This window comes from Malurus melanocephalus, unplaced genomic scaffold (assembly GCF_030028575.1).
Source record: "Malurus melanocephalus ecotype Western Australia unplaced genomic scaffold, MMel_1.1 scaffold_54, whole genome shotgun sequence".
Classification (NCBI taxonomy): Eukaryota; Metazoa; Chordata; class Aves; order Passeriformes; family Maluridae; genus Malurus; species Malurus melanocephalus.
The window spans coordinates 172,591-197,697 of record NW_026623286.1 but is presented as its reverse complement, the minus strand read 5'-3'; the positions used below and the strand labels follow the sequence as shown (position 1 = coordinate 197,697).

At 36.6% G+C, this 25,107-nt stretch overlaps 1 protein-coding gene across 2 annotated transcripts in view; it reads right to left on the bottom strand.

Annotated features, from left to right (window-relative positions):
* The window catches only part of FOCAD (focadhesin), an 88,863-nt gene that overhangs the window by 50,858 nt on the left and 12,898 nt on the right, over positions 1-25,107 (bottom strand). Inside the window, exons 6-14 of one of the 2 annotated variants that reach the window (XM_057365539.1) lie at positions 24,556-24,660; positions 18,727-18,828; positions 15,787-15,991; positions 13,395-13,601; positions 12,868-12,955; positions 11,991-12,193; positions 6,546-6,803; positions 671-775; positions 169-270 (exon numbers count right to left, since the gene is read on the bottom strand). In XM_057365539.1, the coding sequence (XP_057221522.1) occupies positions 169-270; positions 671-775; positions 6,546-6,803; positions 11,991-12,193; positions 12,868-12,955; positions 13,395-13,601; positions 15,787-15,991; positions 18,727-18,828; positions 24,556-24,660 (1,375 nt within the window). The remainder of the gene's footprint in view (positions 1-168; positions 271-670; positions 776-6,545; positions 6,804-11,990; positions 12,194-12,867; positions 12,956-13,394; positions 13,602-15,786; positions 15,992-18,726; positions 18,829-24,555; positions 24,661-25,107) is intronic. The other variant, XM_057365542.1, reaches the window with a different exon arrangement.

Genomic DNA, 25,107 nt, shown 5'->3' with positions numbered 1-25,107 from the left:
ATTGAAATATTCCACTAGAACAGGATCAGTGTTTACACCATTTACACCATTTACTTTATAGTGCTGATAATGACATACTAGTAGAAGCAATGCTCCAAAATTATTTCCTTCCTTGGTTAAAGTTTTCCAACTGGACTTATTATAGTGACACTGTAAGAATTTTCTAACCTGTCTTTCCCACAGTGATGTCATCAGCCGCGAGGCAGTTGCTCTGAGCTTTGGTGTGCTCCCCAGCATGTGTATGGCACGCAGGATCTGAGATACACAAACCTGAAAGAAATTTTTAACCAAGTGTCATTGTTATTTTATATGTCTAAAGACAAAGGCTAATTTACAAATCATTATTTTACAACCAAGTGCAATCAGGAAATAACTATTATAGCTGCAATATCAAAAATAAACACAAAGTTATTTTCCAAAAAACTTCAACATGTAACAAGTCCAAGAGCACCCCCTCATGACATATATAATGATCATACAGTGTAGACAGTAAAGTATGTGTATTTCACTTAAAACCAAATTTCATATCCCATTCAAAATATTATAAAGTAATGCAGTAACTTAAAAATCAGTTAATCAATCTATTCATCGCTTAGTCTAAATATTTTTTAATAAATAAATTACATTTATTGAAAAAGTTTCTGTTTTACTAAAAACTTTTCATTCTGACCTTATGTACWCCAAGGGTAGGCAATGTATACAATATATCCCTGTAAAGTGCAGGCTCCAAAGGTCTTCCCAATTTAAATATCAGAACTGGGATTAGATTTGGGACCTAAAATAGAACAAATGCAGGAAATAAATTAGAATTTATCAAATTTGCCAACATGATACCTTACAAAAGACAATGAACTTGTCCAAACAGAAAGAAATACCTTTCATTATAATTTTTTTCTGCCTGTATATATGACAAACCTATCATATAATAGAATATAATTTATTACTTTTTTTCCTATATGGTACAAAACTTAAAGAGAGCTACCGCTAAAAAGACAATATAGGAAGAGAAACTTATTTATCTTCATTCTCTTTTTGATCAGATTTTCAGTATTTTCACACCTGCAGCTCCTACAGCTTTTTCTTGTGCACTTTCTTATCACTATGTGATTAAATCTAATCTTAAATCTACTTATGATGGCCTCATTTTTTTTCCAACTTGATTTTATGACTACTTACACAAACACACACAGACACACAGATATACATGTTATATATACATACATATGAGTGGTTTATACAGATATTGGTTAAAAAAAWTAATGGAAAATCCTGTTACAATGTTGTTGCACTTTTACATGAGCAACTGATAACATTTTTCATTGCAAAAAGATCTGCTTCAGTTCACAGAAAGATTAATAATGAATAATTCAAGTGATCTGGGATTTTGCCCACTTGACTCTGTTCCATCTCCAAATCACAGTTCAAAAAACAAAAAACTGTTTGTTCTACAAGACATCACTGTTTTTACAGTTCAGCAATCCAAACTTGTGCTTCCACAAACTTAAACTAAGTTCTGGAATCTGCATTTGTCACCTAATGAATTAATTATAATACAATACTTTTCCCATTTTCCAAATAGTACTTGACATTCTTAAATAGAATACATCCCTTTATAAACCAAATTTTTTCCACATTTTTGCAAAATTGATGAGTCTTCCTTTTTTTTTTTTAAATTGCATGTACTCTAGCAGGATCCTAATCAATAAATTACAATAATGAAAAGTCTCTGTCCACAAGCTCTGACTATGACATGACTGTATGTCTTCACCTACTCACTACAGTTTACATAATCAAACAAACAGACAAAAGGATCAGGCACCACCTGAACAMGTCAAATCCAGTTCAACATATCCTTAAACATGTTTTCTACACATATAAAAATGTATTTTTTCATTTGTGGATTTTAATACACTTCCAAAACCCAAAGAATAAAAAATAACACATTTTCAAATTAATTTYCCAGAAGGTGTCATTTACCTTTACTATACCAAAATAGTATAGTAAAAGTTCATTCTACAAGTTGCAAGACCATAAAAGAGTGCAAGTTCTCTACAGAGTCATAATCCTCGAATAACAGTAATAGATCTTACTCACCAGTGACCTCAGTCAGACTATTTAATTTCTTCCCTTTGCAGCATAGCAAGGGTTTCACAGAGTGTAATAACAATTTCTGCACAAGACAATTCATCCAATTAGAAGGTCTGTATCAAGTCTTTCAKGAACAGCACGTGTCACTGCAGCCTCTGCAGCAATTTGACTTCAGAAAGTCTACCAGCCCATGTACTACTCTTCATTCCACAGCCTTTAAAAATATTTCTGGACTTTCTTCCATAGTTAAAGTCCAGAATGACTACTTCAAAATGCCTCAGCTAAAAACATATCTAATATGACCAATAATCTTGCATCATAAAAAGGCTTTAACTCAGTGGGGAAAGCAGAACCTGTGCAGAAATACTCTGAAACCTCTCTTCAGAGAGGGTAAGGAAAAAAAAAAACAAATCAAAAATAAAGCATAACTAAAAYAATCTCTGCAAGATCGACTATGGTAAGAATTTTTAAACCTAGCAATGTTTTTTAAGTGCTCATCAGTGTACTTCAGAAACAAAAGACTCCTTATAAAAACAACATTTAGTGTGAAAATCAACTAAATGATTGAGCTACTCTTAGTGAACTCTGTGAAATTGGCATAAACATGAAAGCAATGAGGATAGCATTCTCAATGCATGCTCTCCCTTTCTGACTCTTTTGTTTTGAAACACCGTTCTTCAACTCAGATTCTGCATGGCAAAAGAAGAAAAGGCTGTGGCCTTTCAACTCAATATCCACAACTACAACCACTGTGACTCTCTGTGAATGAAAAAGTAACAGAATTTCATCAGCAGCAGAATTCCTGACTATCCCGATCACTTAAAAACCAAAAACAACAAAAAAAATYACACAATTATTTTTATGGTATGACCTTCACCATGACAGCTCAGGATTTTTATATATTCTGCTGGAGTACAGGTTTGGCTCCAAAGTGGACACTTCYTAATTTTGCCCTTTGGATATTTAATTTAACTTCTGCAACATTAAGTGCTGAAGTCTTCTGGCCYAAATTTACTTTGATTTGGACATTATCCAAACATTCAAAGAATTCAGAATATACCGGTTAAGCCTGCAACAAATATCTGGCTTCGAAAGGAGTGTTTAAGTGCTGCTAGCACCAAGGAACAGATTCAAGTTTATACAGATGTGAGTGTACTAATTAGCTTATTAAAAATAAGCTTCAGCTTAACAGCCACTTTTTGTTCTCTTCTTGCCATACCTGTCCTCTAACTTTCTTCTTCTTCAGAACAGCCTTCTAATTGGTGCTGTACACCACCTTCTACTGCACCCTTGAGAAAGTTCCCTAAGGAACTGAACACTCAAAATGACTAACAAATTTGTTGTGATGAGTTTTTCACTTTCTTAACTTACATCCCAAGCACTTACTTTCACCATCTTTATAAAGCACCGTTTATTTATGTGGAATTGAATAAAACACAGAACCAAACAGGACAATTCCCGAAGTATAACTCTCCCACCAGTATCTTAGTGCTGGTTGCCATCACACTGCCAACTGAATTTATTAAAGTAATCAGTTACTTTCTCCATCCAGGAGCTTCAATGCTTTCTCTCTCCATACTACTATTTCAAAAGAAATATGAGACAAGTCTAAGATAATTCCTCCTGCCTGAGGAATTATGCCAGACCACTGAGCCTACAAGAAACAATGTGATAATCTTTCAGTGAAGTGCCACACCGTAATAATCTCAGTAGAGCCATTAAGCAGACTCGGAACTAAAATAACTTGTCAGAGACAAGACAGATGCCAGGTGACGTCAAGTTCAAATGGGCCAGACAATAAGTTCAAGTTTCAAAGCATTAAAATCTTTTGGAGTAAAATATGCCATTTAAAATACAGAAATGAATCAGATATTGCTAACTGGAGAATACAGTGTCCTTGGTTGCACTTAACTGAGGATTGAGAACAGAGACATCATCCCAATGCAGCACACTCTTCTTCCCACACCAAATTTTCAAATACTACTCTGCAGAACATCTGCTGTGTTACAAATTATACTGATTGCTTTATGTGATACTGTTAAAAAGATACCTGACTATGTTACATACTTTGCAGAAAAGTATTTTAAAGCACACAGTGACTTAAACTAAAAGCTCTCTATCTACAGGCTTTATTGGCTGACAAAATGTGAGAYAGTAAGAATGTATCAACAAATCAGGGTTTGACTTCCATATTTTAAACAAAGGTTTCTAATTCACATATACTTCTGCTGATCACTCGGGAAACAAAAAATATGATGAAGTCTGAACTTATGTTCTCATTGCCTTTTGACATGAGCACCATGCTTCCCCATGTCAGGGAAGACTTTTTCATCAGCCTGAAAGATTTCTTAGCTCTAAAGTAGTCTGAGCACCTTAGTTAGCTCAACAGGATGTGTCCATGAATCTTAATTACTGTATGGGTGAAAAAAAAAGCTTTGTCTTAAAATAAGAACAAAGTAGGAAAACCCACTCACATAATGCGACAAATGAACTAATTCAGGTTAAATCATCCTCCCTATCTGTCTAAAGCTTCTGCAATTCTGCTGACTTGCACTTCGATTTGTCCCTGAACCAGTTCATTTAAAGTCAGTGGAGCTATTTGAGATTAATCCAATGAAATTCACAATAGTCATTCCCTGCAGTCAGACTTCAGTCCATTCTGCTCAGATACCATATGACTTCAGTAGCTTTTTTTCAATAAGCTATTGCTTTTCTTGTATGATGTTAAACTGCGTTTTGAACTGTATCAAATAATTACTAAAAAAGCATTATTCCTTTCCCCTTCCTGTAACATGCCACCAGTTCATCATAAACTCAAAGATGTAATGCAACAAAACAAGTTATAGACAGTCTACAAAAACATAAACCCACTCTAAAAGACCTGGATACCTTGGCAATTTTTACAGAGCCAGCTAGGCACAAGGAGAAAACTGCCTTACTTGCAGCAGTTTTGATTGGAAGTCAAAGAAACGTTCCCACAATATTGGGCAGACATATGTCTTATCTACCCTCTTCCTAGAGAATAATTAATTAATTCTGAAAGTCCAGGACTTGGATCCCTAGTTACAAACTATTTAGTGGACATGTCAAACTACTCATAGTTGAGGTGTACCATTCATAACAGTTTTGAAAGCTGACTTAGAAAAACATTCTCAAGAAAAAACTAAGTTAAAAAAGAGATACCCAAGTGTTTCCGCATCAGCTCAACTTTGCTTTTACACAGAAGTGCAATTAATTTTTCTTACTCCTGACCTTTAAACATGGCCAGGTACTTCATAGTTAAATGAGAAATTGAAGTTTTAATAACTACTTTGAAAAAAAAATATCAACAAGGTATCTATAATTTTCCTTAAGCTTTGTGTCTTCCCTCAAAATCCTTCCTCAGTTACAAGAGGAAATATATCTGGAATCTGGAAGACTCATTTCTGACTGCTGGCTTAGAATCACATTGTCATAGTCAGATCACAGTGTTCAGTACCTCTAAGTTTTTCATTTTTTCCYTTTTTATTGAATAGCTCACACCCATCCTTTCATCAACCAGTCTAAATGGCATGTAATAGATAAAAAGTGTTATTTTCCAGCAGAACCATTCTACTTCTAACCTGTCTGCTTATTAAAGAATTCTTTTTTTCCTGGAGGTAAGATTTTTRTGCTACCAGTTTTCAACCACATACCTAAATAATACAGTCAAAATCACAACTTTTTTAAACTCTTGTGCTGTCCAAAGAAAATAAATCCTGTCTTTATGGCATAAATGAAAGCTGAATCAACCCTTGTCTCTTCCCTACTTTACAAATAAGTTATGGTTGTTTCTGTACAGTGCCTTCTGCATTACATTACTGCTTCCAGATAACCAACATTATCTTTCCAGATTATGCACRTAAGTTTAAGCATCGTGTGTAATTCCAGCTTGCATTCAGTACTGAAGCAGACAAAGACTATGCATATACTTCTAAGAAGCAAGAATAAAGATGTCACAAGGGGCTTGACAGTCTTCCAGTAACCACAAAAGAACATAGAGAATAATTCATAAGGTCACCGGAACTTAGAAATTATCTGGTAGACCCTTTTCAGCTTCCTCATGTTGTATTTTCAAGCTTCTTGGACAGTATCAACAAATAAGCCAGGCTCCTTCCGAAGCCTAAACAACCAAAATGTTCCAAAATAGAGACCTATTATGTCTGTGCAGGATGAAGGGCAGTCTACATCAGTAACTGCGGTGTCCAATTGCCAGTGGCTGGTGAGGCTGSGGTCCAGAGGGCACATTTTCAACACAATGACCATCTATGCACTRTTGCTGGACAGATCCATATTGTACATATTGCAAATGCAGGTACAGCCTTTCCACAGTCGGACCTAGGCTCATGAAGCTGTGGCAGCTTTGCCCCTCTCAGGCTGCAAAATCCAACCCAGCTTCTGAAAAAGAATCCCAAATCACTAAAAATAAGTCTCTTTACCTGAGAACAATCAGCCTTGGCTATTTCTGTAGTAGCCTGGAGTACATCACGAAGACCATCTCCATTTTCTTGGATCAGGAGATAAGCCAACAAAAGAAAAACATGGGYAGGGACTTGAGTGCTAACAGGTAGCAGTGACTTCACTGAAGATAACCATTTAGTAACTGCAGACTTCTCTTTCATGAGTTCCATGATCTTCCAAGTTGTATACAATGAACTGTAAGAGCTGGTTATGGGGAAARGGAGTTTGCAGGACACCTGCAAACAAGTGAAACAAATAAAAGTCTTGATCAAACAAATAAGACACCATGAAAGAATAATATAAAATCCAAAACATTTTTATGTTCCCAATGCAATAAATATAAATAATAAATTGTGATATATTTCTTTGAAATCTTTTATAAGTATTCTTGCATTATGGATGTTTTAATGGGTTGATAATTCCCGGCACAGGAGTTCCCATTTTATCTGACACCAATCACTCCTGTTCTTGCTCGTAACTACAGCCACTTCCTCACTAGAATGGACATAGTAATTCTGGAGTATGTTAAAAATATATATTTCTGACAATGACAGGATAAACACAGAATTTTAAATATCATCCGAGATTATTTTTAGAAAGCTGTTTTAACTTTTAGTAGTACTTAATACCACAGTGTAAGTTCAACTAAGTTTACATTTTTTTGTTCAGCTGCTTTGCTTCTCAGAACMAAATGTTCTGCAGTTGTGTCACTGAAAACAGGAAAGCAATCTCTCCATCCAATTTGTTAGGTTAGAAAGCTGACATTACTTTATAAGCATCGCTGGACGCATGGGGAATTCTCCCTCAAGCATTCATGCTCACTAACCTAACATATTGGGTTAGCTTCCTGAAACTAATGCATATTCATCAGATTTCTGAATACATGCATATATACTAACTATTTCCAACATGGGCTTGTTTGGATATGGTTCCAGATCCTCTGATTAAACTTTTCTCCTTCAGAGTACCTCAAATACTTCATCAAGTCATAATGTACTTCTCTTATCATGCTTTACTCTGACACACAAACCGTTGTTCTCAAAACTAAGATATCAGCTAGTACATACTAATCCCTAACACAAACAAATAAGGAAGTACCAGCTGGAACAAGATCTTTTAGTTACCGACATAGGAAGTTAACACGCCACAGTAACCTCTGGCATTTGTACTAAGCACTGTAGAGTACAAAATAAAGCATTATCCAACATCTTCCTCTACTCCTACATATACTTCTTACAGATACATAACCTTTCTCATAATAGTTACAGTCATGGAAGATACCATTTAGCAGCAGGAAAGTCATAAAATACAACAGAGAAATCCTCTTAAGTCAGATTTTTATATACATGACAGATATATATTTTAAGTTCCTGTAAATAAAGTTCAAAAATTTTCATTAAAACAGGAAAGTTTAATCCAAGACACATCTCTTTCCTTCCTTAGAAAATACCTTTCCATTATCAGGACAGTAGTTAGCAGGCAGTAGTCAGGTGAAAAACATTCATATAAAGATCAGGTCAATAAAGTACTTGAGAAGWTGAAACACTAAAAATGAACACTAAAAATAGAATTCAGACTCCAAAGGGTTCAGGTCCACTCAGCTTTAAATAGTCAAGGAAAAAGAGACTTTGAGTGGCAAAAGCTGTTCTAACTGAAACTGCAGAATTTAATTTTAATAACATTGTTTAATTCAATGTGCATTTATTTTAGCTAATGGAAAGTAGAATGTCCCTGTATTTTAAATTACCTTTTAAAAATAACTTTAAAATTACTTTCCATTATTTACACATTAAAACTACTGTATGCGAAAAATCCAGCAACCTAAAGTGCTATCTSTTCGGGCTGGCAAAAATCTCTTCTGGATGTAGCTGTGATACTGCCATTTATTAAAAAATATAATTAAACTTTATCCAACAACATACAGGGAGCTAATAAGGCTTCAGGATCCACTTATTGTTTAGCTGCCTGCCCATAGAAGAAAACAGGTCTTTAAATCAAGATCAGACTCTGAAAGGTTTTCAGTTATTGGGGGTTTTCTTTTGGGGGGTAATGCATGTTTGCAGGGATTTTTCGTGCTTGTGGTGTTGTTGCTGTAATTTTGTTTTTGCATTTTTTTAAGTGCTTGGGAAAAACTTGGCTAAAACCGGTAGAGCCTGAAATATTATATTGATATTTCCCATTCCACATAACATCCCAAAAGATTTTGCTATGTAATTGTATTCACTCCCTTCTCCCTCTATATCATCTGCATGAAAACAAGCTATGATCACCATTTTATTTTATTGCTGCACTMCATTCAAGCGGGTTAGGTATAAAATGTCAACACAAAGATATATATACATCTATAGATATATAAAGATATATATACACAGATATATACACAAATACACACTCGTACATACACACACATATACATATACACATTATATATAAAATCTCTCAATACATGAAGGCAAAGCATACATGAAGGCCTAGCCCCMTCCTAACCTTGCATTGAACCTGGCATTGAAGGTGTAACAACCCCCTACTACTACCAATGCAAAAAAAAAAAAATCCATTGAAGAACATGTGACTTTTAAGTGCTGCTAAAAGATAAAAAAAGCATACCCTTAATGGAAAGGTGGCTAAATACCCACGGGGGACTACAAGACCCTTTCTAGGCCTTGGAGAGTTGCACACATAAAGRTAAGGGCTCAGCTGGAACTGTAATCAGCCAGAGATATCAAGAAGAAGCAACAGCTGATCAGATACACAAGCAGTAAAGCAGAAGCCCAGGGAACACACAGACCCATTACTAAACACGGTAGAGAAAAACGTTACTAATAATGCTGACAAGAYAGAGGTTCCCAATAGCTCCTTTCCTCCTGATCAGTATGTTTTACTAAGGCTGGCAGTCTGTCACAAATGGGGCTCCCCCAGGATCAGTGCTGGGCTCCATGTTGTAACATGTCCATGAATGATCTGGATGAWGACACTGAAAGCACTCTCACCGCGTTTGCTSTGTCACTAAACTGRGTGTTGAGATGGACACATCAGCAGGGAGAGCCGCCTTTCACAGACCTGGACAGGCTGAAAGAGAGCCACAGGAACTGTGTAAAGCTCAACAAAGAGAAGGGCAGAGTCCTGCACCTGGGACCACACAACCAAAGGGTCCAGCCAGGCTACRACCCGTGAGCTGTGGAACAGCCTTGCCAAGAGGAGCCCAGGGGCCCTGGCAGACAACTCACAGACAACAGCTCAGCAGGGCACTGCTGCAGCAAATGAGGGAAAGTGGATCCTGAGCTGCATCCATGGGGACACTRCTARCAGGGAGAGGTGTGACCATCCCGCTTCATCAGCGCCTGTCCTGTCAGACTGCACAGGAAGTCGTGTGCCCAGCTCCAGCCCACACAGTTTCAAAACCTATGTGGATAGACTGAACACAGTCCAAAGGAGTGCCATGAGTCAGGTCTTTTCACCCTGCAGAAATGAAGGCTCAAGGGGGGGGTGATTGTTTTCCAGGCCTTGAAGGATAGTTACTAAGAGGACAAAAGCTCTCTCTTCACAAAGAGCCTCATGAAGAATACAAAGGGCAATGAATACAAGGTACCTGAAGGAGGGTCAGGCACAGCATCATAAGAAAGACATTTTTGATAGTGAAAACAATTATTCACTGGAACAACCTCTCTAGGCACATGGTRCAGTCTCTGTCACTGGAGGTTTTGAACATGCAATTGGACAGGATACTAAATAATCTCATCTAGACTCCCTTTCAGTTGAAAGCCTAGACCAGATTATCTTGCAGCCTGGAATGTTCTGTGAGTCTGTGAAAATATACCACGACTTCACTGTGTTTGCTCTTATATACTCTTCCTCAAAGCTTGCTCAGTGTGGACACAGCATTTGCCTTCTTTTTTCTACCTCTCTTCTTGCACACTTCCAGTATGAAGGAAGTCTAAGGATAATTCAATCAAGATGCTATTCTCTTAGCATTGATCTTTTCAACACAAATTGACTGTAATCATGGGACCATTAAAGAGAATCAACATTTTTAAATCTTCTAGTTGAGAACCAAAGGTTWTTGGCATACTTATTACAAAGAATGATCAGGCAAAATTATTGTCGCTCTTTTCACATTGCAAACCATGAATTATCAAAGATCTGCCATGCTGCTTGCTAAGAACTCTGCAAGGATCAGTGAGACACTAGTGAAGAGACTGTTAGAGAATTCTAAACAAAGACAACCCTTTTCAGTGTAACACGGCTAACAGAAAAAGTAGGTAATCAAAAATTATTAGAGTACTTAACAAAAAAACTTTCATATGATTTTCCGAAGCAAAGAGAGTCCCAGATTTAGCACAACCAAGCTCTGTTACAGGAAGCTGGTGTAGCACAATGCATTGTAATCTTCTTGTACAGTAATACAGTATCTTGTAAGACATTAAAATAGTTTCTAAAACAACAGAAAACAAAACATCGGCGAGTGACACATAGCATAGAAGAATGACATGCTTCAAAGACATCTCACTGAAACAAACCACCTGTACAGGCTGGCACCCAGTAAGTCCCATTAGAAGAAAGYGAGCTATACTTAAAGCCATCCCACCATCTGTTCTTTCAGAGCAGACTAATAACTGTATACTTTTGTGAACTTAAAAATAGTTATTTTTTATTAGCAATACAAATGGGATTGCCATTTTAGATCTGGTGAAACAGAAGATGAAGTAGGTGGGGGATTCCAGGACAGGGAGACATGGCAAAACTCAGAACTGGAACTCTATCTGTCTCCAACTGGTCACATCACACGCTCCCTACACAAAACAGGGGTGTAAAGCAGAAAGGGAGTTTAGCTACCTCAGTGCTAGGCACATCTTGATCRAAGAGATTTGCAGTCACCTGTTCTTGGAACACTGGGGATAAAGGGACAGATGGCGGAGAAGTGGGGCATAAGTAAAAAATTAAAACCCCAAAACCCCCAACAGAACATATGAAAACATTCAGATTAATCAGCCAAAGTTTGCTGACAGTCAGATGCTCTGCAACTCTCTTCAGCCAAGGGAGAAAGAATCACATACAGTAGTAAGGAAAAAGAGATGAGGGGAATAAGCAAGTCTGAAAGAAACAGAATAAATATATAAAACGTTGATCTCTACTAAGTCCTATTACTTGCTTAATAATGGAGGTGAATTCTTCAATCTACATAGGCTCTTMAAGCAAAACAATCTCACTTGCTAAATGAAACAGTATCCATGAAACGAACTTTCACTTCAGCAGTAGTCTAATTTTATGGACTGTATATATTTTCAAGCGTTCCTACAGAATGTATCACACAAGAAGCTCACACATGCAGAGTCTTTTTAAAGCAGATAGTCTTAATGCAGAAAAATTGTTAGGGGCCTCCCCTACCTGCCCCCCAAAAAAAGAAAGAAAGCTCATAACTTTACCAATTCCTGTTTATCCTTCACACCTTCTTCCTTTAATATTCCCAAAAGATTTACAGCCAGCTGTTGCCTGGTAGTTTCAGAAACATCCCTTGATAGGCAGTCTCCAACWGTTTTAGAAGATAAGATCTGTAGCACAGGCATCACCAAAATAAGGGCTGTGGCTGAAATATCCTGAGTTTCTGAATATGAAAGAAGCTTGTAGGCTATTTAAGACAAGTTGAGAAAAAACAAAGGTAAGGTGGTGAAAAAAAGAAAAGCACATTTGTACCTTTACACACTTCTAGGAAATTTRTACCACAGACATTTGTAGGAAACATTCAATTGAGCAAAGCAAAGGTCCCTAGATTTGGTGTGCATGTATATAAAGGGCAAAAGAATTTTTTGTGATTTTTCATTTAGAGATCCACACATTCCTGTTGTTTATAGCGAAGTGTCTGATGGCATCAAAAAATACAAAAATGGAATGTAGCACAGACCTTTGTTTTCACTGGAATAACTGCACTAATCAAAACTGCTAAATCAAAAGCACAGCTAAATGTGCTAAATGCCATGATTATCAGGCCTGTTCTCAATACTTGTAATAACAAACCATTCAGGATAATGAACATCAGCTGAGAATATCCTGTAGGCTCAAAAATGAAACAGATAAATTCTAAGATAGCAGGGAGCTTAAAATGTAGCATCAATGGAAACAGTCAAGGTAGGGGAAAATGTACTTTTCCATTACTTTTTAAATTCAGGGAAAATTCTGCTTATGAAGAAATCCCATTTCACCACCTAATACAACTCCAGGAGAATGCAGTGTTTTCTTCATAAACATGAAGAAACAATGACAACTTTAGGAGTGTGGATTCCACTTTCATAAAAAGAGCTTTACCTAGACTCAAGATAGACTTTTGCTGACTTTCTGGAGACTGCAGCAGCAGAAGTGCTAGCCCAATTATACATTGGTCCACTGGAAATACCTACAAGAAAAAAAAGAAAAAGTTCAAAGTCTCCTTTGTTTCCCAGTGCCATTGAACCGAACAAACAGGAAATTACCGAAACTTTCAAAGAATACCTTCATGAACCATACTGAGTGCACATGCAGAGACAAAGCAATGAAGAATATAACAGCGTGAAACAGTATTTTAACTAAGTAACTAGAACATGTTAATTTGTAGCTTCATTCAAACTGTTGTTACTTACTTTAAACAAATTCCATACTAAGAGATTAACTGATACATACAGAACCAGTCAAGTTTTTACCCTCTGAAGGTATTCAATCAAGAAAAAAAATTAGAAACTTTTGACACAACACTGGTCACCTACAGTGAATGTCATGTATAAGTGTCTCTACTRTCTCAAACATTACATTCTTTAAGTTTAATAAAATTATTTTATGTTTTTCCCATATACTCTTACCTCCTTTAAGAGCTCAAAGTTGTCCTCTATTAAGGAGATCACAGATGAGCATTCTCCTGTTACATTTAAACACACTTCACAGAAGCATAACAGTTGCAGACTAAGTTGGGATAACTGAACTTTCCAAAATACAGGGTAGCGTAGTAGGCTGAGGAACAGCTCTTGCATGAAAAACAAGGCCTCTGTAACTTGCAGTAAGTCCTTAAGCTGCAAACAGGTAGTTAAAATAAAGTCAAAACRCATGATGATTTAATTGCACTTCCCTATCTACACAGAATTTAGAATTAGTTCTATTAGCTCTGCTATGTTTCTATTTCAAATATTTAGTACTATTTGCAGAAACACCTTTATAAACTAACGCCAGGAATGTCTTATCCAACTTCCCTGAAAAAAACCCAAAAACTGCTATTTGATATTTTGAAATAAAATAAGAAACACATGAAAGAATTAAAACATTTCTTGGTTGCTGATGAGAAAAATCCTTTTATTTAAACGCAATAGCAATTAATTCAGCACTTGGGGTTCCTATAACAACACAAAAAAGTGTGTGGGGATTTCATTAAGCAGGTAAGTACTCTCATAACAGAAACATCTGGCTCTACAATATTTCCTTTGTAACGTAAGCAAGATTTTAACATATGTCTCAAAAAAAAAAGACAGTGGTGTCATTCCCTTCTAGAACACCATGCAATCTTACTACCACAAAAACTGAAAGCTGAACTGTGACACCCAAAARCATCATTGCCATATTTAAAAGCCAGTTAAAGCCATTTCAAGAAGCAGGTTGTCTCAAAGGCTCCATGTGTTGGATGACAATGTTTCTGTTCTTGAAAATTCTGCTTCCAGACAAACACACTGTTCCAATTCAAACTCTGGAGCCAGCATTAAGCATCACGTCATCATTAAGCTGATTTTTATTCCCTTTTTGTTCTATATATAGTCTGCTCTAATAAGAAACCTAATCTCACTGAATTTATCAGCAGAAAAGTCTACAGGTGAAGAGCTGTACTTTTGACAGCTTAGTTGACACTATCGACAAAATGATAGGGAAGCATTTCAGCATTTATATTACACGGAGGATTAAATTAGGCTRTGCTGAAAGGAAATCTAAGAACAACCTGAGGTTCAGAGAAAGAAGAGGAAGGAACTGACAGATCACAAAACAGTCCATCAAAAAGGCTTCCTGAAGGAAGTAACTTCCATTGTGAAAGTTGTATCTCAGGCAAGACAAAAATTTTCAAGTATTATTGTGAGTTTGAAAATATGCAACTGATTCCAGTTTAAAAAAAAGGAGGTGCGAACATGTATGAAGGAAAGAAAAGTTCACAACTAATTTTGTAAGTTTCATTCAGTGCTATTTCTATGGCTAAATGTTACCAAATCTGAAGCTTGGTCATACATTCAAGAAACAATGTTTTTTTGAAGTTCAAGTAAAATAAGACAAAATCAGAAAACCCTCTGCAAACAGAAAAGGTCATCACGTACACATCATCACAAGGAACAGACCTGAACAAAGATAAACATGTATAACACAGGTTCTAGTTTTTCCAACAGTTTGTGAAAATTAGCTGTGAGTACAAAGAAGACTTTTCTAGTAACATGCCATAGAAGTAAAATGCTGTTGAATATCCTTATAACAAGCCTATTTAGCTTTACATTATTCATATTAATGAAGCCTCTCTCCATGGCAATAAGGCCAAAGCACCTCATGTTTGGYTGATAGTCTGAAATTGAAGACGTTKCACTAATACCAAGAAGAGAAAGATAGATAGGTACAAAAGAGCTTAACCGGTATCAAAATAAAGCATAAGGAAAAGCAGATTTGTTAAATACTAGCCCCTMACCAAAGGAGACAAATATTAAATCCCTAGCTCCTATCATGTATCACTGTGCAACTTATAAAAACATTCAAAGCCTTCAGTATATTTCAGAATGAAAATTTTGTCTTCAGACCTCCTAATCCCTCTGCYACAAAGAGTGAGAAAGGAGTATCCAGAAGTACTTAAATCATGCTTCTCMTATAGTTGATTTTAATATTATCCATTTAAAGCTAAAATTGTATGGTTTCGACAAATACTTCACCATTTAACAAAATTTTCTCATTAGTCCTTTTCTAAGTTTACTGTATGTTTACTGAGTCAGCTAGATGCAAATAATTATGGTAAATGTATTTCAATTTCCACCTTACCCGATGTATCAGATTTGAACAATTAAAGTTTTATTTTCTACCAAAAGGAGACAGTTTGTTAGATTTATGTACTATCAACAAATCAGATCTAGAGAAGAAGGAAGAGAATGCTATTTTTGCATACTTGAAAGACAATACTAATAATACTTTCACTGATTTGATAACATCTATTTGTAAAAGGTAGGGGTCAGGCAACAACTGTACCTGCAGGTATGGAATCAAATCACATAGAAGTTGAAGAATCTCACATTCCAGCAGGGAGGGTGCTTCTTTGTGCCTTGGCCCATGAGGCTGAAGCAAGATCTTAAGTAAACCCATTCGCAGTTCAGCATATTCCCTTAACTGGGATGGTTCACAATACAGGTATCTTAGAAATGAAGCCATTATGCCAATACATGAACGCTCTTCCCTGCAGTTCAAGAAATAAGTTTGCYGTTACTGCTTCCTACAGAAAGCTTAACAACAAAGAAACTCAAGCAAATGTGACATTACCTCAAAAATTTCCAGTACCCAATTAACAGAAAGGTGTTGAAAATGGCCTTACTAAATCTCACAAAAATCCTTGGATTTATTACAACGAAGTACTGTCATGAGAACCAATACAGTAACCATACTTCGAAATGCCATTTTGAAAAGACTCAATATTTAAGCATGAATATTATTCAATATGGACTTGCACGCTATAACACYCTTAATTTTACTCTTTTTTCCTCATCAGTTTAAAAAAGTGACTTTCCTTGCTGAATGTCATGACAGACTAAAGTGCCAGACTTCTGAAGAAGTATATGGACAAAACTATTCAGAAATAACCTTTTAAAACACATAAAACATAAATTCAGTGAAAAGGATCCTTTACTTACCTAAGGATCCTTTACTTATCCTTTACTTACAAGTTTTTGCACAATGGTCTTAAAATAATTACATTAATTAGGAACTGTTTTAACTAACATGACTTCCCAGTAAAATATTATCACAGAACAAATCTTTTGGCTTGCCCATGTTAAGAATACAAGCTGTCCTTGATATTATTAAAACAATCACATAAAGCTCATGGTCAATACATTAACAAATACAGAATCATAGAATCATAATTTCAACCAGCACTGCCATGCCCACTGCTAAACCATGTCCTCGACTGCCATGTCTACAGGTCTTTTGAATTCTTCCAGGGATGATGACTCCACCATTTCCCCGAGCAGCCTGTTGCAATGTTTGACAAGCCCATGATGAAATTTTTCTTAAGAGCCAATCTAAACCTCCCTGGATGCAACTTGAGCCTATTTATTTTCACCCTACCACTTGTTACTTGGGAGAAGAGAATGACACCCACCAGGCTATAACCTCCTTTCAGGCAGCTGTAGAAAGCAACAAACTCAGCCCTCAGTCTCCTTTTCTTCAGGCTAAACACTCTCAGCTCCCTCAGATGCTCCTCATCAGACTTGTGCTTCAGACCCTTCACCAACTCCATTGCCCTGCTCTGGACACACCCCAGCACCTCAATGTCCTTCCTCTCATGAGGGGCCCAAAACTGGATATAGAGTTTGAAGTGCAGCCTCACCAGTGCTGAGGCAGTGTCCTGCTTCTGCTGGCYACACTATTGCTGGTCCAAGCCAGGATGGCATTGGCCTTCTTGGCCACCTGGGCACAGTGGGCTCATGTTCAGCTGCTTTTGACCAGCACCCTCAAATCTTTCTTCTGGTGCAGTTTTCCAGCCAATTGTTGTGACCAAAGAGCAATATCCTGCATTTGGGGTTGAACCTTGTTGAACCTCACACCACTGGCCTCAGCCCACAGATCCAGCCTGTCCAGACCCCTCTGCAGAGCCTTCAGCACACTAACAGGGAATCAAGAGTCAGTTTTAAACAAGATTCAGTCTTGATGCAAAACTATAGAAAGAATTCAGTAATAGGTCTACATCCAACTGTGTGGAGCTGGCTTACATCACACTTAGGGACACTATTTAGTCCCGGACTTGGTAGCATTGGGCCAGTGGCTGGACTCAATGTTCTGAAGGGCCTTTCCCAATCTAAATTATTCTATGATTCTATATTCTCAGTCTAGCACTTTAGCCACCTTAAACAAAGGGCACCAAAAGGAGTGTCACATACTTTCCTTTTCAGCAAGAAAAGCACCTATTTTAATTCAGAAGAAGCCACCAGCAAAAAATCCACAGTTCATTCCATCATTTATACATCTGTAAGRGATTCTATGTGAATCCCAGACTTACCAGCTGAGTGAAACAACAAACAGCATTTGAAAAATGCTCTGATCAATCAAATTAAGCAAACTACACTTTTGCTTGAAAGTCTTACTGGTGATCATGTAATCTAAGTCCACCAGAAATTTAAGAGATCAATAAACTTAYATCTTTACAAAGAGCAACAGAACAGAGAAGGCAATTTCTCTGCACTATTGGTCTGTTATTAGTCTTACAGAAAACAGGAGAAAAGGGATACTTTTTACTGAAAAGCATACTTGTAGGTGTAAAATCACTGAAAACAGTTTTCTTTCAGAATGCCAACAKATATTTTACACTAAAGCTTTATTGGACAAGTTCCTTAGTAGTAAGCATGAAGAAAGGCTGAGATTGTTGGCAGCTGGGTATTTGTTCATTTTAATGCTGCTTTTTAATAAGGCTGTGCCACTGATTTTTTTCTATTTTTTTCATTAAAAAGTATACATTGTTTTTCAAGACTTTATTCTTTATGTAGATGTAATAGTCTCTACTTTTCCTTCATCWTGTCATTATTTTGTATAGGTGAGTTACAGCTGCATTGTATACATTTATTTTGGCTAAGCAGTCAACATTCTGACAAAGCTAATACGCCAAATCGCTTATTTTTTTTWAAAAAAAWWTCAAATGTGCTATCAATTTTGCACCAGCTAATCTACAGCCATAAAAAATTTATCCTCATAGTTAAGAAAACCTATAAAATTGATTTGAATGGATTACACTAGTATTTAATTGTCATTATTTATAYTATTATTTTAAACCTTGAAATGGCGTAATAAAATTTTACAAGTATCTTTCACAAGGGACAGAATTCTTACTGCTTGTTGCAGCTGCCTTCAACAAAACAGCAACATTGATATGATTCAGGTATCTACATCTGCTAGGCTTTTTTAAATTTTTCATTCATTTACCTCTCTGGACACTGATGGAAAAATAGTGTTATCTGCTGCAGTAGAACTGGCCAGCAATCAGGTCTGTTTTCAAGAACAGTGATTAATGGATGAGGAGTGCTCCTGAAAGACAAAGAAATCACATTTTTATCTATAACACAGAAAGGAAGTATGCAATATGACTACCTTCAAAATAAGTGCAGATGTAGAAACGGACAATTCAACCTCCTCTTTTTACCAGCTTTGCTAAGACTGCTACACTGTCAAAAGACAGTACTTTCTCAAAACTTCCAAAACAAGATTAAAATGAAATCTCTCTATCTGAAATTATTTGGTGTTTTGTTTTTTTTTTTTTTTTTTTTTTTTTTTTTTTTTTTTTTTTTTTTTTTTTTTTTTTTTTTTTATCTAGATTTCTAAGGTTCACTGATCCAAAGTGTCACTTGAGTCACTGGCTGTAGAATTGAGCTCCAAGTAACACCCACTAAAAAACTGGAACCATTTGTCACACATTATCAGTCCAGTCTTCCAAGCCCAGGTCTAAGTCTTCAGCATCCAAGACTGACTGAGGAGACCATCATCCCACTTAGTACTCTAAATCTGCCCCCACATCTTTTGTCTTTTCTTTTTTTTTTTTTTTTGGGGTCACATGGTTAAAGAAGCATGAAAGGAAAAAGGCTGGCCGTACCACCTGGAGACTTTCACTTTCCTGCCAGACTTCTGACATTTGTGAAGGTCACTGAGGCTGAGTAATCACCTGTTCTCAGAAGAATCTATTGCAAACAYCTTCCCCACCTCCAAAGTCAGTGCCTGAAGGCCATCCACACCAACTAGAAGTGCAATGCTTGCTTTAAACAGTGATTGCCCTTGTGCAGTAGCAGAAGGAGGAAAATGAATGAAGGAGAGAAGCCTGAAGTACATAATTTGTTCTGTCAGAAACAAAACCAAACTCATTTAACTAGAGTAACTTACTGCCCTGAGTTCTGGATGCCCCATCCCTGGAGGTCAAGGAAGATTGGATGGGTCTTTGAGCAACATGATACAGTGAAAGGTGTCTCTGTCTGGGAACAGGGGATCTGCAACTGGATAATCTTTAGGGACCTTTCCAACCCAAACCATTCTATGCTATACATACAAGTGGAAAGGCAAACAGAGAAAGGCAGCTTCAATCCGCTGTAAAACCAGCRCCTTCAGTTTGGTTAGCTATCTTTCCACAAATCTGTGCTACACACCAGAGAGAGCTTCAGGGAGCTAGCTACACCGCAGTASATGATTAGAGAGCCACTCATTGAAGTGGTATATCTCAAGAGACATTGCCTCAGATTCAGAAACTACATAGTGCATAGTGACACAGTAAGATATGTCTTTTAGGAAGGATTTACAATGGTATTTCATTTATTATTGTTGCTTAAAAAATTTCTGAGGAGCAAAAAGCCTGGATTTTCAAGTCTTTTTATTAGGGAAGACAACATTCACTGAGACACACTCATATACAATAACACTGTGATACAACAGGGGCTTCATCTCAAGCAGCACTGAGCCTACCCAGCCCCAGGTGAAGTGAAAGAGTTCTGCAAGAGCCCATAAAAGAATAAATATCTAATTTTTCCCATTACATGGCAGATTTGAAATGCATAATGTGATGCTACGTTAACGTTTCCCTTAACTGAGCTAAAAAGGTAATACTTACCTGCTATAATCAAGAAAGTTTAAAGTTACGCTGTGCCTAGCAAGACACTATTTATGAAAAAAAACAACCCGTGATCTAGCAGATATACCCTTATACTAAAAGAGGTGCTCTTCATTGTGGTTTTTTTTCATTCTCACTGTTAACATTTTTTTGAGTCCTGGGCAAATGACTAGTTGTGAGGATAATCAGAGTTACACAGCCATCAGCTGAATGACAGGCCCACCAACCTATGAAACCTGTCTACAGAGTATTTACACTCCTAATGGCTCTAGTTTTCTTTGCTATGTGGTTGCAACAGAGCTAAAAACACAGGCTTTTTTTTTTTTTTTTTTTTTTGGTTCCCCCTCTGCTCGTCAAATAATTTTTCTTTTGAAGACATGTGTTTCTTTTAAGGCAAATAAATACTCTGAAGACAAAAGTTCTTTCAGAAAACAGGCTGATGCAACAGACTACTTGAAACATGTTCAGAACACAGATGCCATCTACTAAGAACACAAACCACGCATATTACAGGTCTGGCCCTCAGATTTGGGGTTGGAAGCTTGCCATTCCTCACATACATTTCTCAAAAATTTGTCAACTTACATACGTGTTCTTAATATATCCACCTTYCTGGATTCTGTAAGTATTTTACTAAAGTTAGTATCTTTTAAAATCTGTGCACGAAGAATAGGAAAGTAAGGTTACTGCTGGTTACAGTAGTTACAGTAATGTTACTTTGGTTACATCCAAAGAAGACAGCATGCAAGAGGTGAAAAACTTGTTTCTTGTCTAGCACCTGAATCCAGCAAGATCATAGAGTGGATCCTTATCAGACAGCAAGCTAGAAATACTATATATATGCAATGCCAGCACCTTGAAAGTACATAGTCCTTGTAAAAACATATAGGGTTCTAACAACTTCTTACTTCATACCTTTGTCAAATTTTAAAAATTAACTACCTTTYCTAATCAAGTGAATTTGTCTCCAATCATCATTTAAATGGTGCTATGACACCAGAGCCAGTGGAACCTTCCTAAAGTAAGTACATGATGCATCAAGTCTAAAATTAAAATGGCTTACTTCCCAGAAAAAAAAAAGTAAACCTTTTATGCCAGATTTTGTGTGTTCTGAAATTAGTATAACTGCACTGAACTGGATGATGAAAGAAGTCATCTAARCTTCACAGCTTCACAGTGAACAGTCACTAATAATGAAACACAGAAATATGCAAACCAGAGAAGTTCAATTTGATAATGCTATTAGCAGAAAGGAAAATTAGGTGTGTAGATGCAAATTATTGTCAATGCCATCTAATTGCTAGAACAGCACTGTAAAACATGCATCTTTAAATCACATTATAATGCTACTACCCTAAATCACTAGGTTGGCTAGTTGGCTAGCACCAACGTTTACCACTCATAATATGGAAATATCCAGGGAAATAGAAAAATCTTAGTGAGGGGTAACAATAAAATATAAATTATTTATAACTTTTGGGTGATCTCAGATTTTTGTTACATCTCTGAACAGAAGAGAATCCCAATCTGATTTAAAGGACAAATTCAGTGACAGACTCCTTWTTTTTTGTATAAGCAAACAATGTCTGCAGTCCACACACTTTTCTGTGTATGCAGCTGTGATCCTGGTCCTTTTAGAAAGCTGGAACAACACTTCATCAAATATGTATTTTTAAAGCATTTTGCTACCTCCTCTGAATCTTGAATTCAGAAAACTGGCAGCTCTCCAGAACTTTAAAACAGTAAAACCAGGCATGATGAATCATTATGAACAACATAAAATACCAGTTCATAAAAAAAGGCTAATAGCTTTCACAAAAAAATTATATCCAATTTTCTGTACATGTGTATTATCACCCACCTGCACTGAGAATGCTGGAGACCTCCCTGAGTCAAGATAAAGGCAGTTCACTAAAGAAAAGCAAATGCAGGACAGGAAAGCAAAGGAAAATTTAAAACATGCATTCTTTACTTTCCATCAGCAGGCTATGTACAGCCACTTCCTGTGCAGTAGGGTTTCAGTGTGTGTAGCAGTTGCTTTGGAAGACAAACATCTTAATAATGGATGCATTCCTGGCTCCTTCCGCTTAGCTTTTATCCCTAAGCACAAGGTCATATGGTATGAAAAATCCCTTTGGTTTGATTGGGTAAATTATCCTGGTTATGTCCCCTCCCAAAGTCTTGACCACCCATACCTTCCTGGCCTTTTGAGAGATGGTAGGATAGCACTGCTCAGCAGTGGCCAAAACACTGGTGTGTTACCAACATTGTCCTGGCTGCAGATGGCTGCTACAGAGAAAGCCAACTCTGTCCCAGACAAACATAGCATAATAAAATGCACTAATCTGCTAGACATTAATTTTCTTCCATTTCTTTTCAAGAACTGATCATGCTACCACATCATCACAAGAAGTTGTATTATAAAACTAATTCTATTGTCCAGAATTAACAGTGGCCTAAACCACATTTATTTATTACCCTGTAGTAGTGGTGACAATAGCAAACCACTTGAGAACATATTGTTGCTTTTTGATTCTTCATTGATGATTTCCATATGGAATRCTTTTGCGCAGCTGACAGCATAATATATGAACACTGTAATGGGAGATTACTATTGGTGAGTTACTTACAAAAAAAATCAAGTTTTAATGGCACTTGTTAAAGCACAACTACAAAAATTGTTCCTAACAACAAATAGGTAAGTTGTTCCATACACTAAAAATCAGAAGTCAGATTTCAAAATCCCAGGGCCCTGAGCYTATGTCACATAATCATCTCCTTTCATTAAAGTTAACTGTAATCAAAAGAGAAAACAAAACCCATACTGGCTACATAAAAGTCTGGTTCTTATTTTCAGTTCTTTATTACATTATTTTATACCATTATGAATTACCAAATTTCATCTTTATTATATGTTACCAGCAAATTCTCTTTTGCTGATTGAGTAGGAAAAGAATGTAATAACCTTTCTTCACCCTACTGAGTAGAGGCTATTTCTTTATTCCAGCCGCATCCCACTACCCTCTTCTTCACACAAAGCCTGAATTAAATTGCTTTAATTTAGCTTCTTCTACCAGAAGTTTATAAAAAAGGTTCCAAAAGAGTTTCATCTTTATGACTGGCTTTTCACTTAAAACTGCACTATATTTATATTTCGTAAAAAGATCTGATATAGCCAGAGAAACAAATGCATGCAGGACTTTCAGAATGCAGACAACTACRTCCAGAACTCCAAAGCCAGCTTCACTATTTTTCACTATTTCATTTCACTTAATTAAAGACATGATTCCAGTCTTTCAAATAATGTACTTTATATCCTTAAGCCATTGTAACTACAGCTTTCTACATTGATACCTCCTAAATGCATAAAAAGAACTTGAAAAGCATTCATGACGTCTACCAAGCTGGGATGTTCTCTAGAGAAGATACAATAGAGGTTTTTAATGTTAGTACTGACTCATGGTTTCTCAAGAACTGGATGAAGTCCCTATGATGTCCTCTTCAAAAGTCTGCTATTGCRTGTCAAGCTTTAGATAAGTAGTTCTACACGCATCTAAGTATTTTATTTTTAATGTCAATTACGTTAACGGCAAAGACATTCAGGAATTTTACTTTTATAATCAGAATACAGCAGGAAAAACAAGTGAGAGGGAAGTGATTCATAACCTTAAAATAAAATACTTATTAAAAGGACTATTAGCCATCATCCAGTATTTGGACAAGTCCTAGTACTTGTTTTCTCATACAGCCTTCACACTGCCATTGTCCCTTTCACACTTATAATGGCAATCTTATCCTTGCATTACAAAACTCCTCAAAACTTTSAAGCAAACATTTAAAAAATATCACAGAATCAGATAATTATTTAGGATGGAAGGGACCTGCTCAGATCATACAGTCCAACCCACATGCTCAAGCAGTCAGCTAGTGAAAGCTACCCAGTATCACATGCGGCCAGGTTCTGTTMTCTCCAATAATGGAGATTCCACAACCTCTGTGGGCAGACTGTGCCAGCATTTGATTACCTGCACACTGTGAACAGAGCAAAACACACAAAAAAGAGCAAGACTGAAATCTGGTATTAACTTAATTTCCTTTTTTTTTTCCTGGAAATCAGACAGCAAGTTATTATTGTTTCTAAATAAAAATAATATGAAACTAACCTGATTCCATACAGACGCCAAACAGACTCATCTCCATCTTTTCCCAGCTGAATAGCTTGAATTTGTATTAACTTGCAAATAGTTTTTACTAAACCATGCACATTCCTGTTGACAAAAAGAACTGAGTTACTGCCAAGTATGCAGCTACATCAACTGATCCTTACATAAGAGAAGGAAAAAAATTGACATTGAGATCTGGAGTTCTCCTTAACGACTTCTTCATATATGCCCACACAGTTCTGGGCAAACTGTGCATTCATGTGTCTTTGCTTTCCTTTTCATATAATGAGCAAAATAGCAAAGAGAATAATTAATTCATCAATTAAAATTTTTGATGGGTTTCTTCTACCATGTATTACAAGAATGGGAATATACAGGCAACAGCACTTGTAACTGTCAAACCTTTACCATACTTGTCACCACCTGCAGACACTTTTCCATAAGGTGGTATAGCACACCAGGGAACATCTAGAGAGTCCCACAGTGGATGCCCCCACCACTAAATGCTTACTTTTATAGGTCAGATACAGGCTAAGTACTATATTCTCTCTT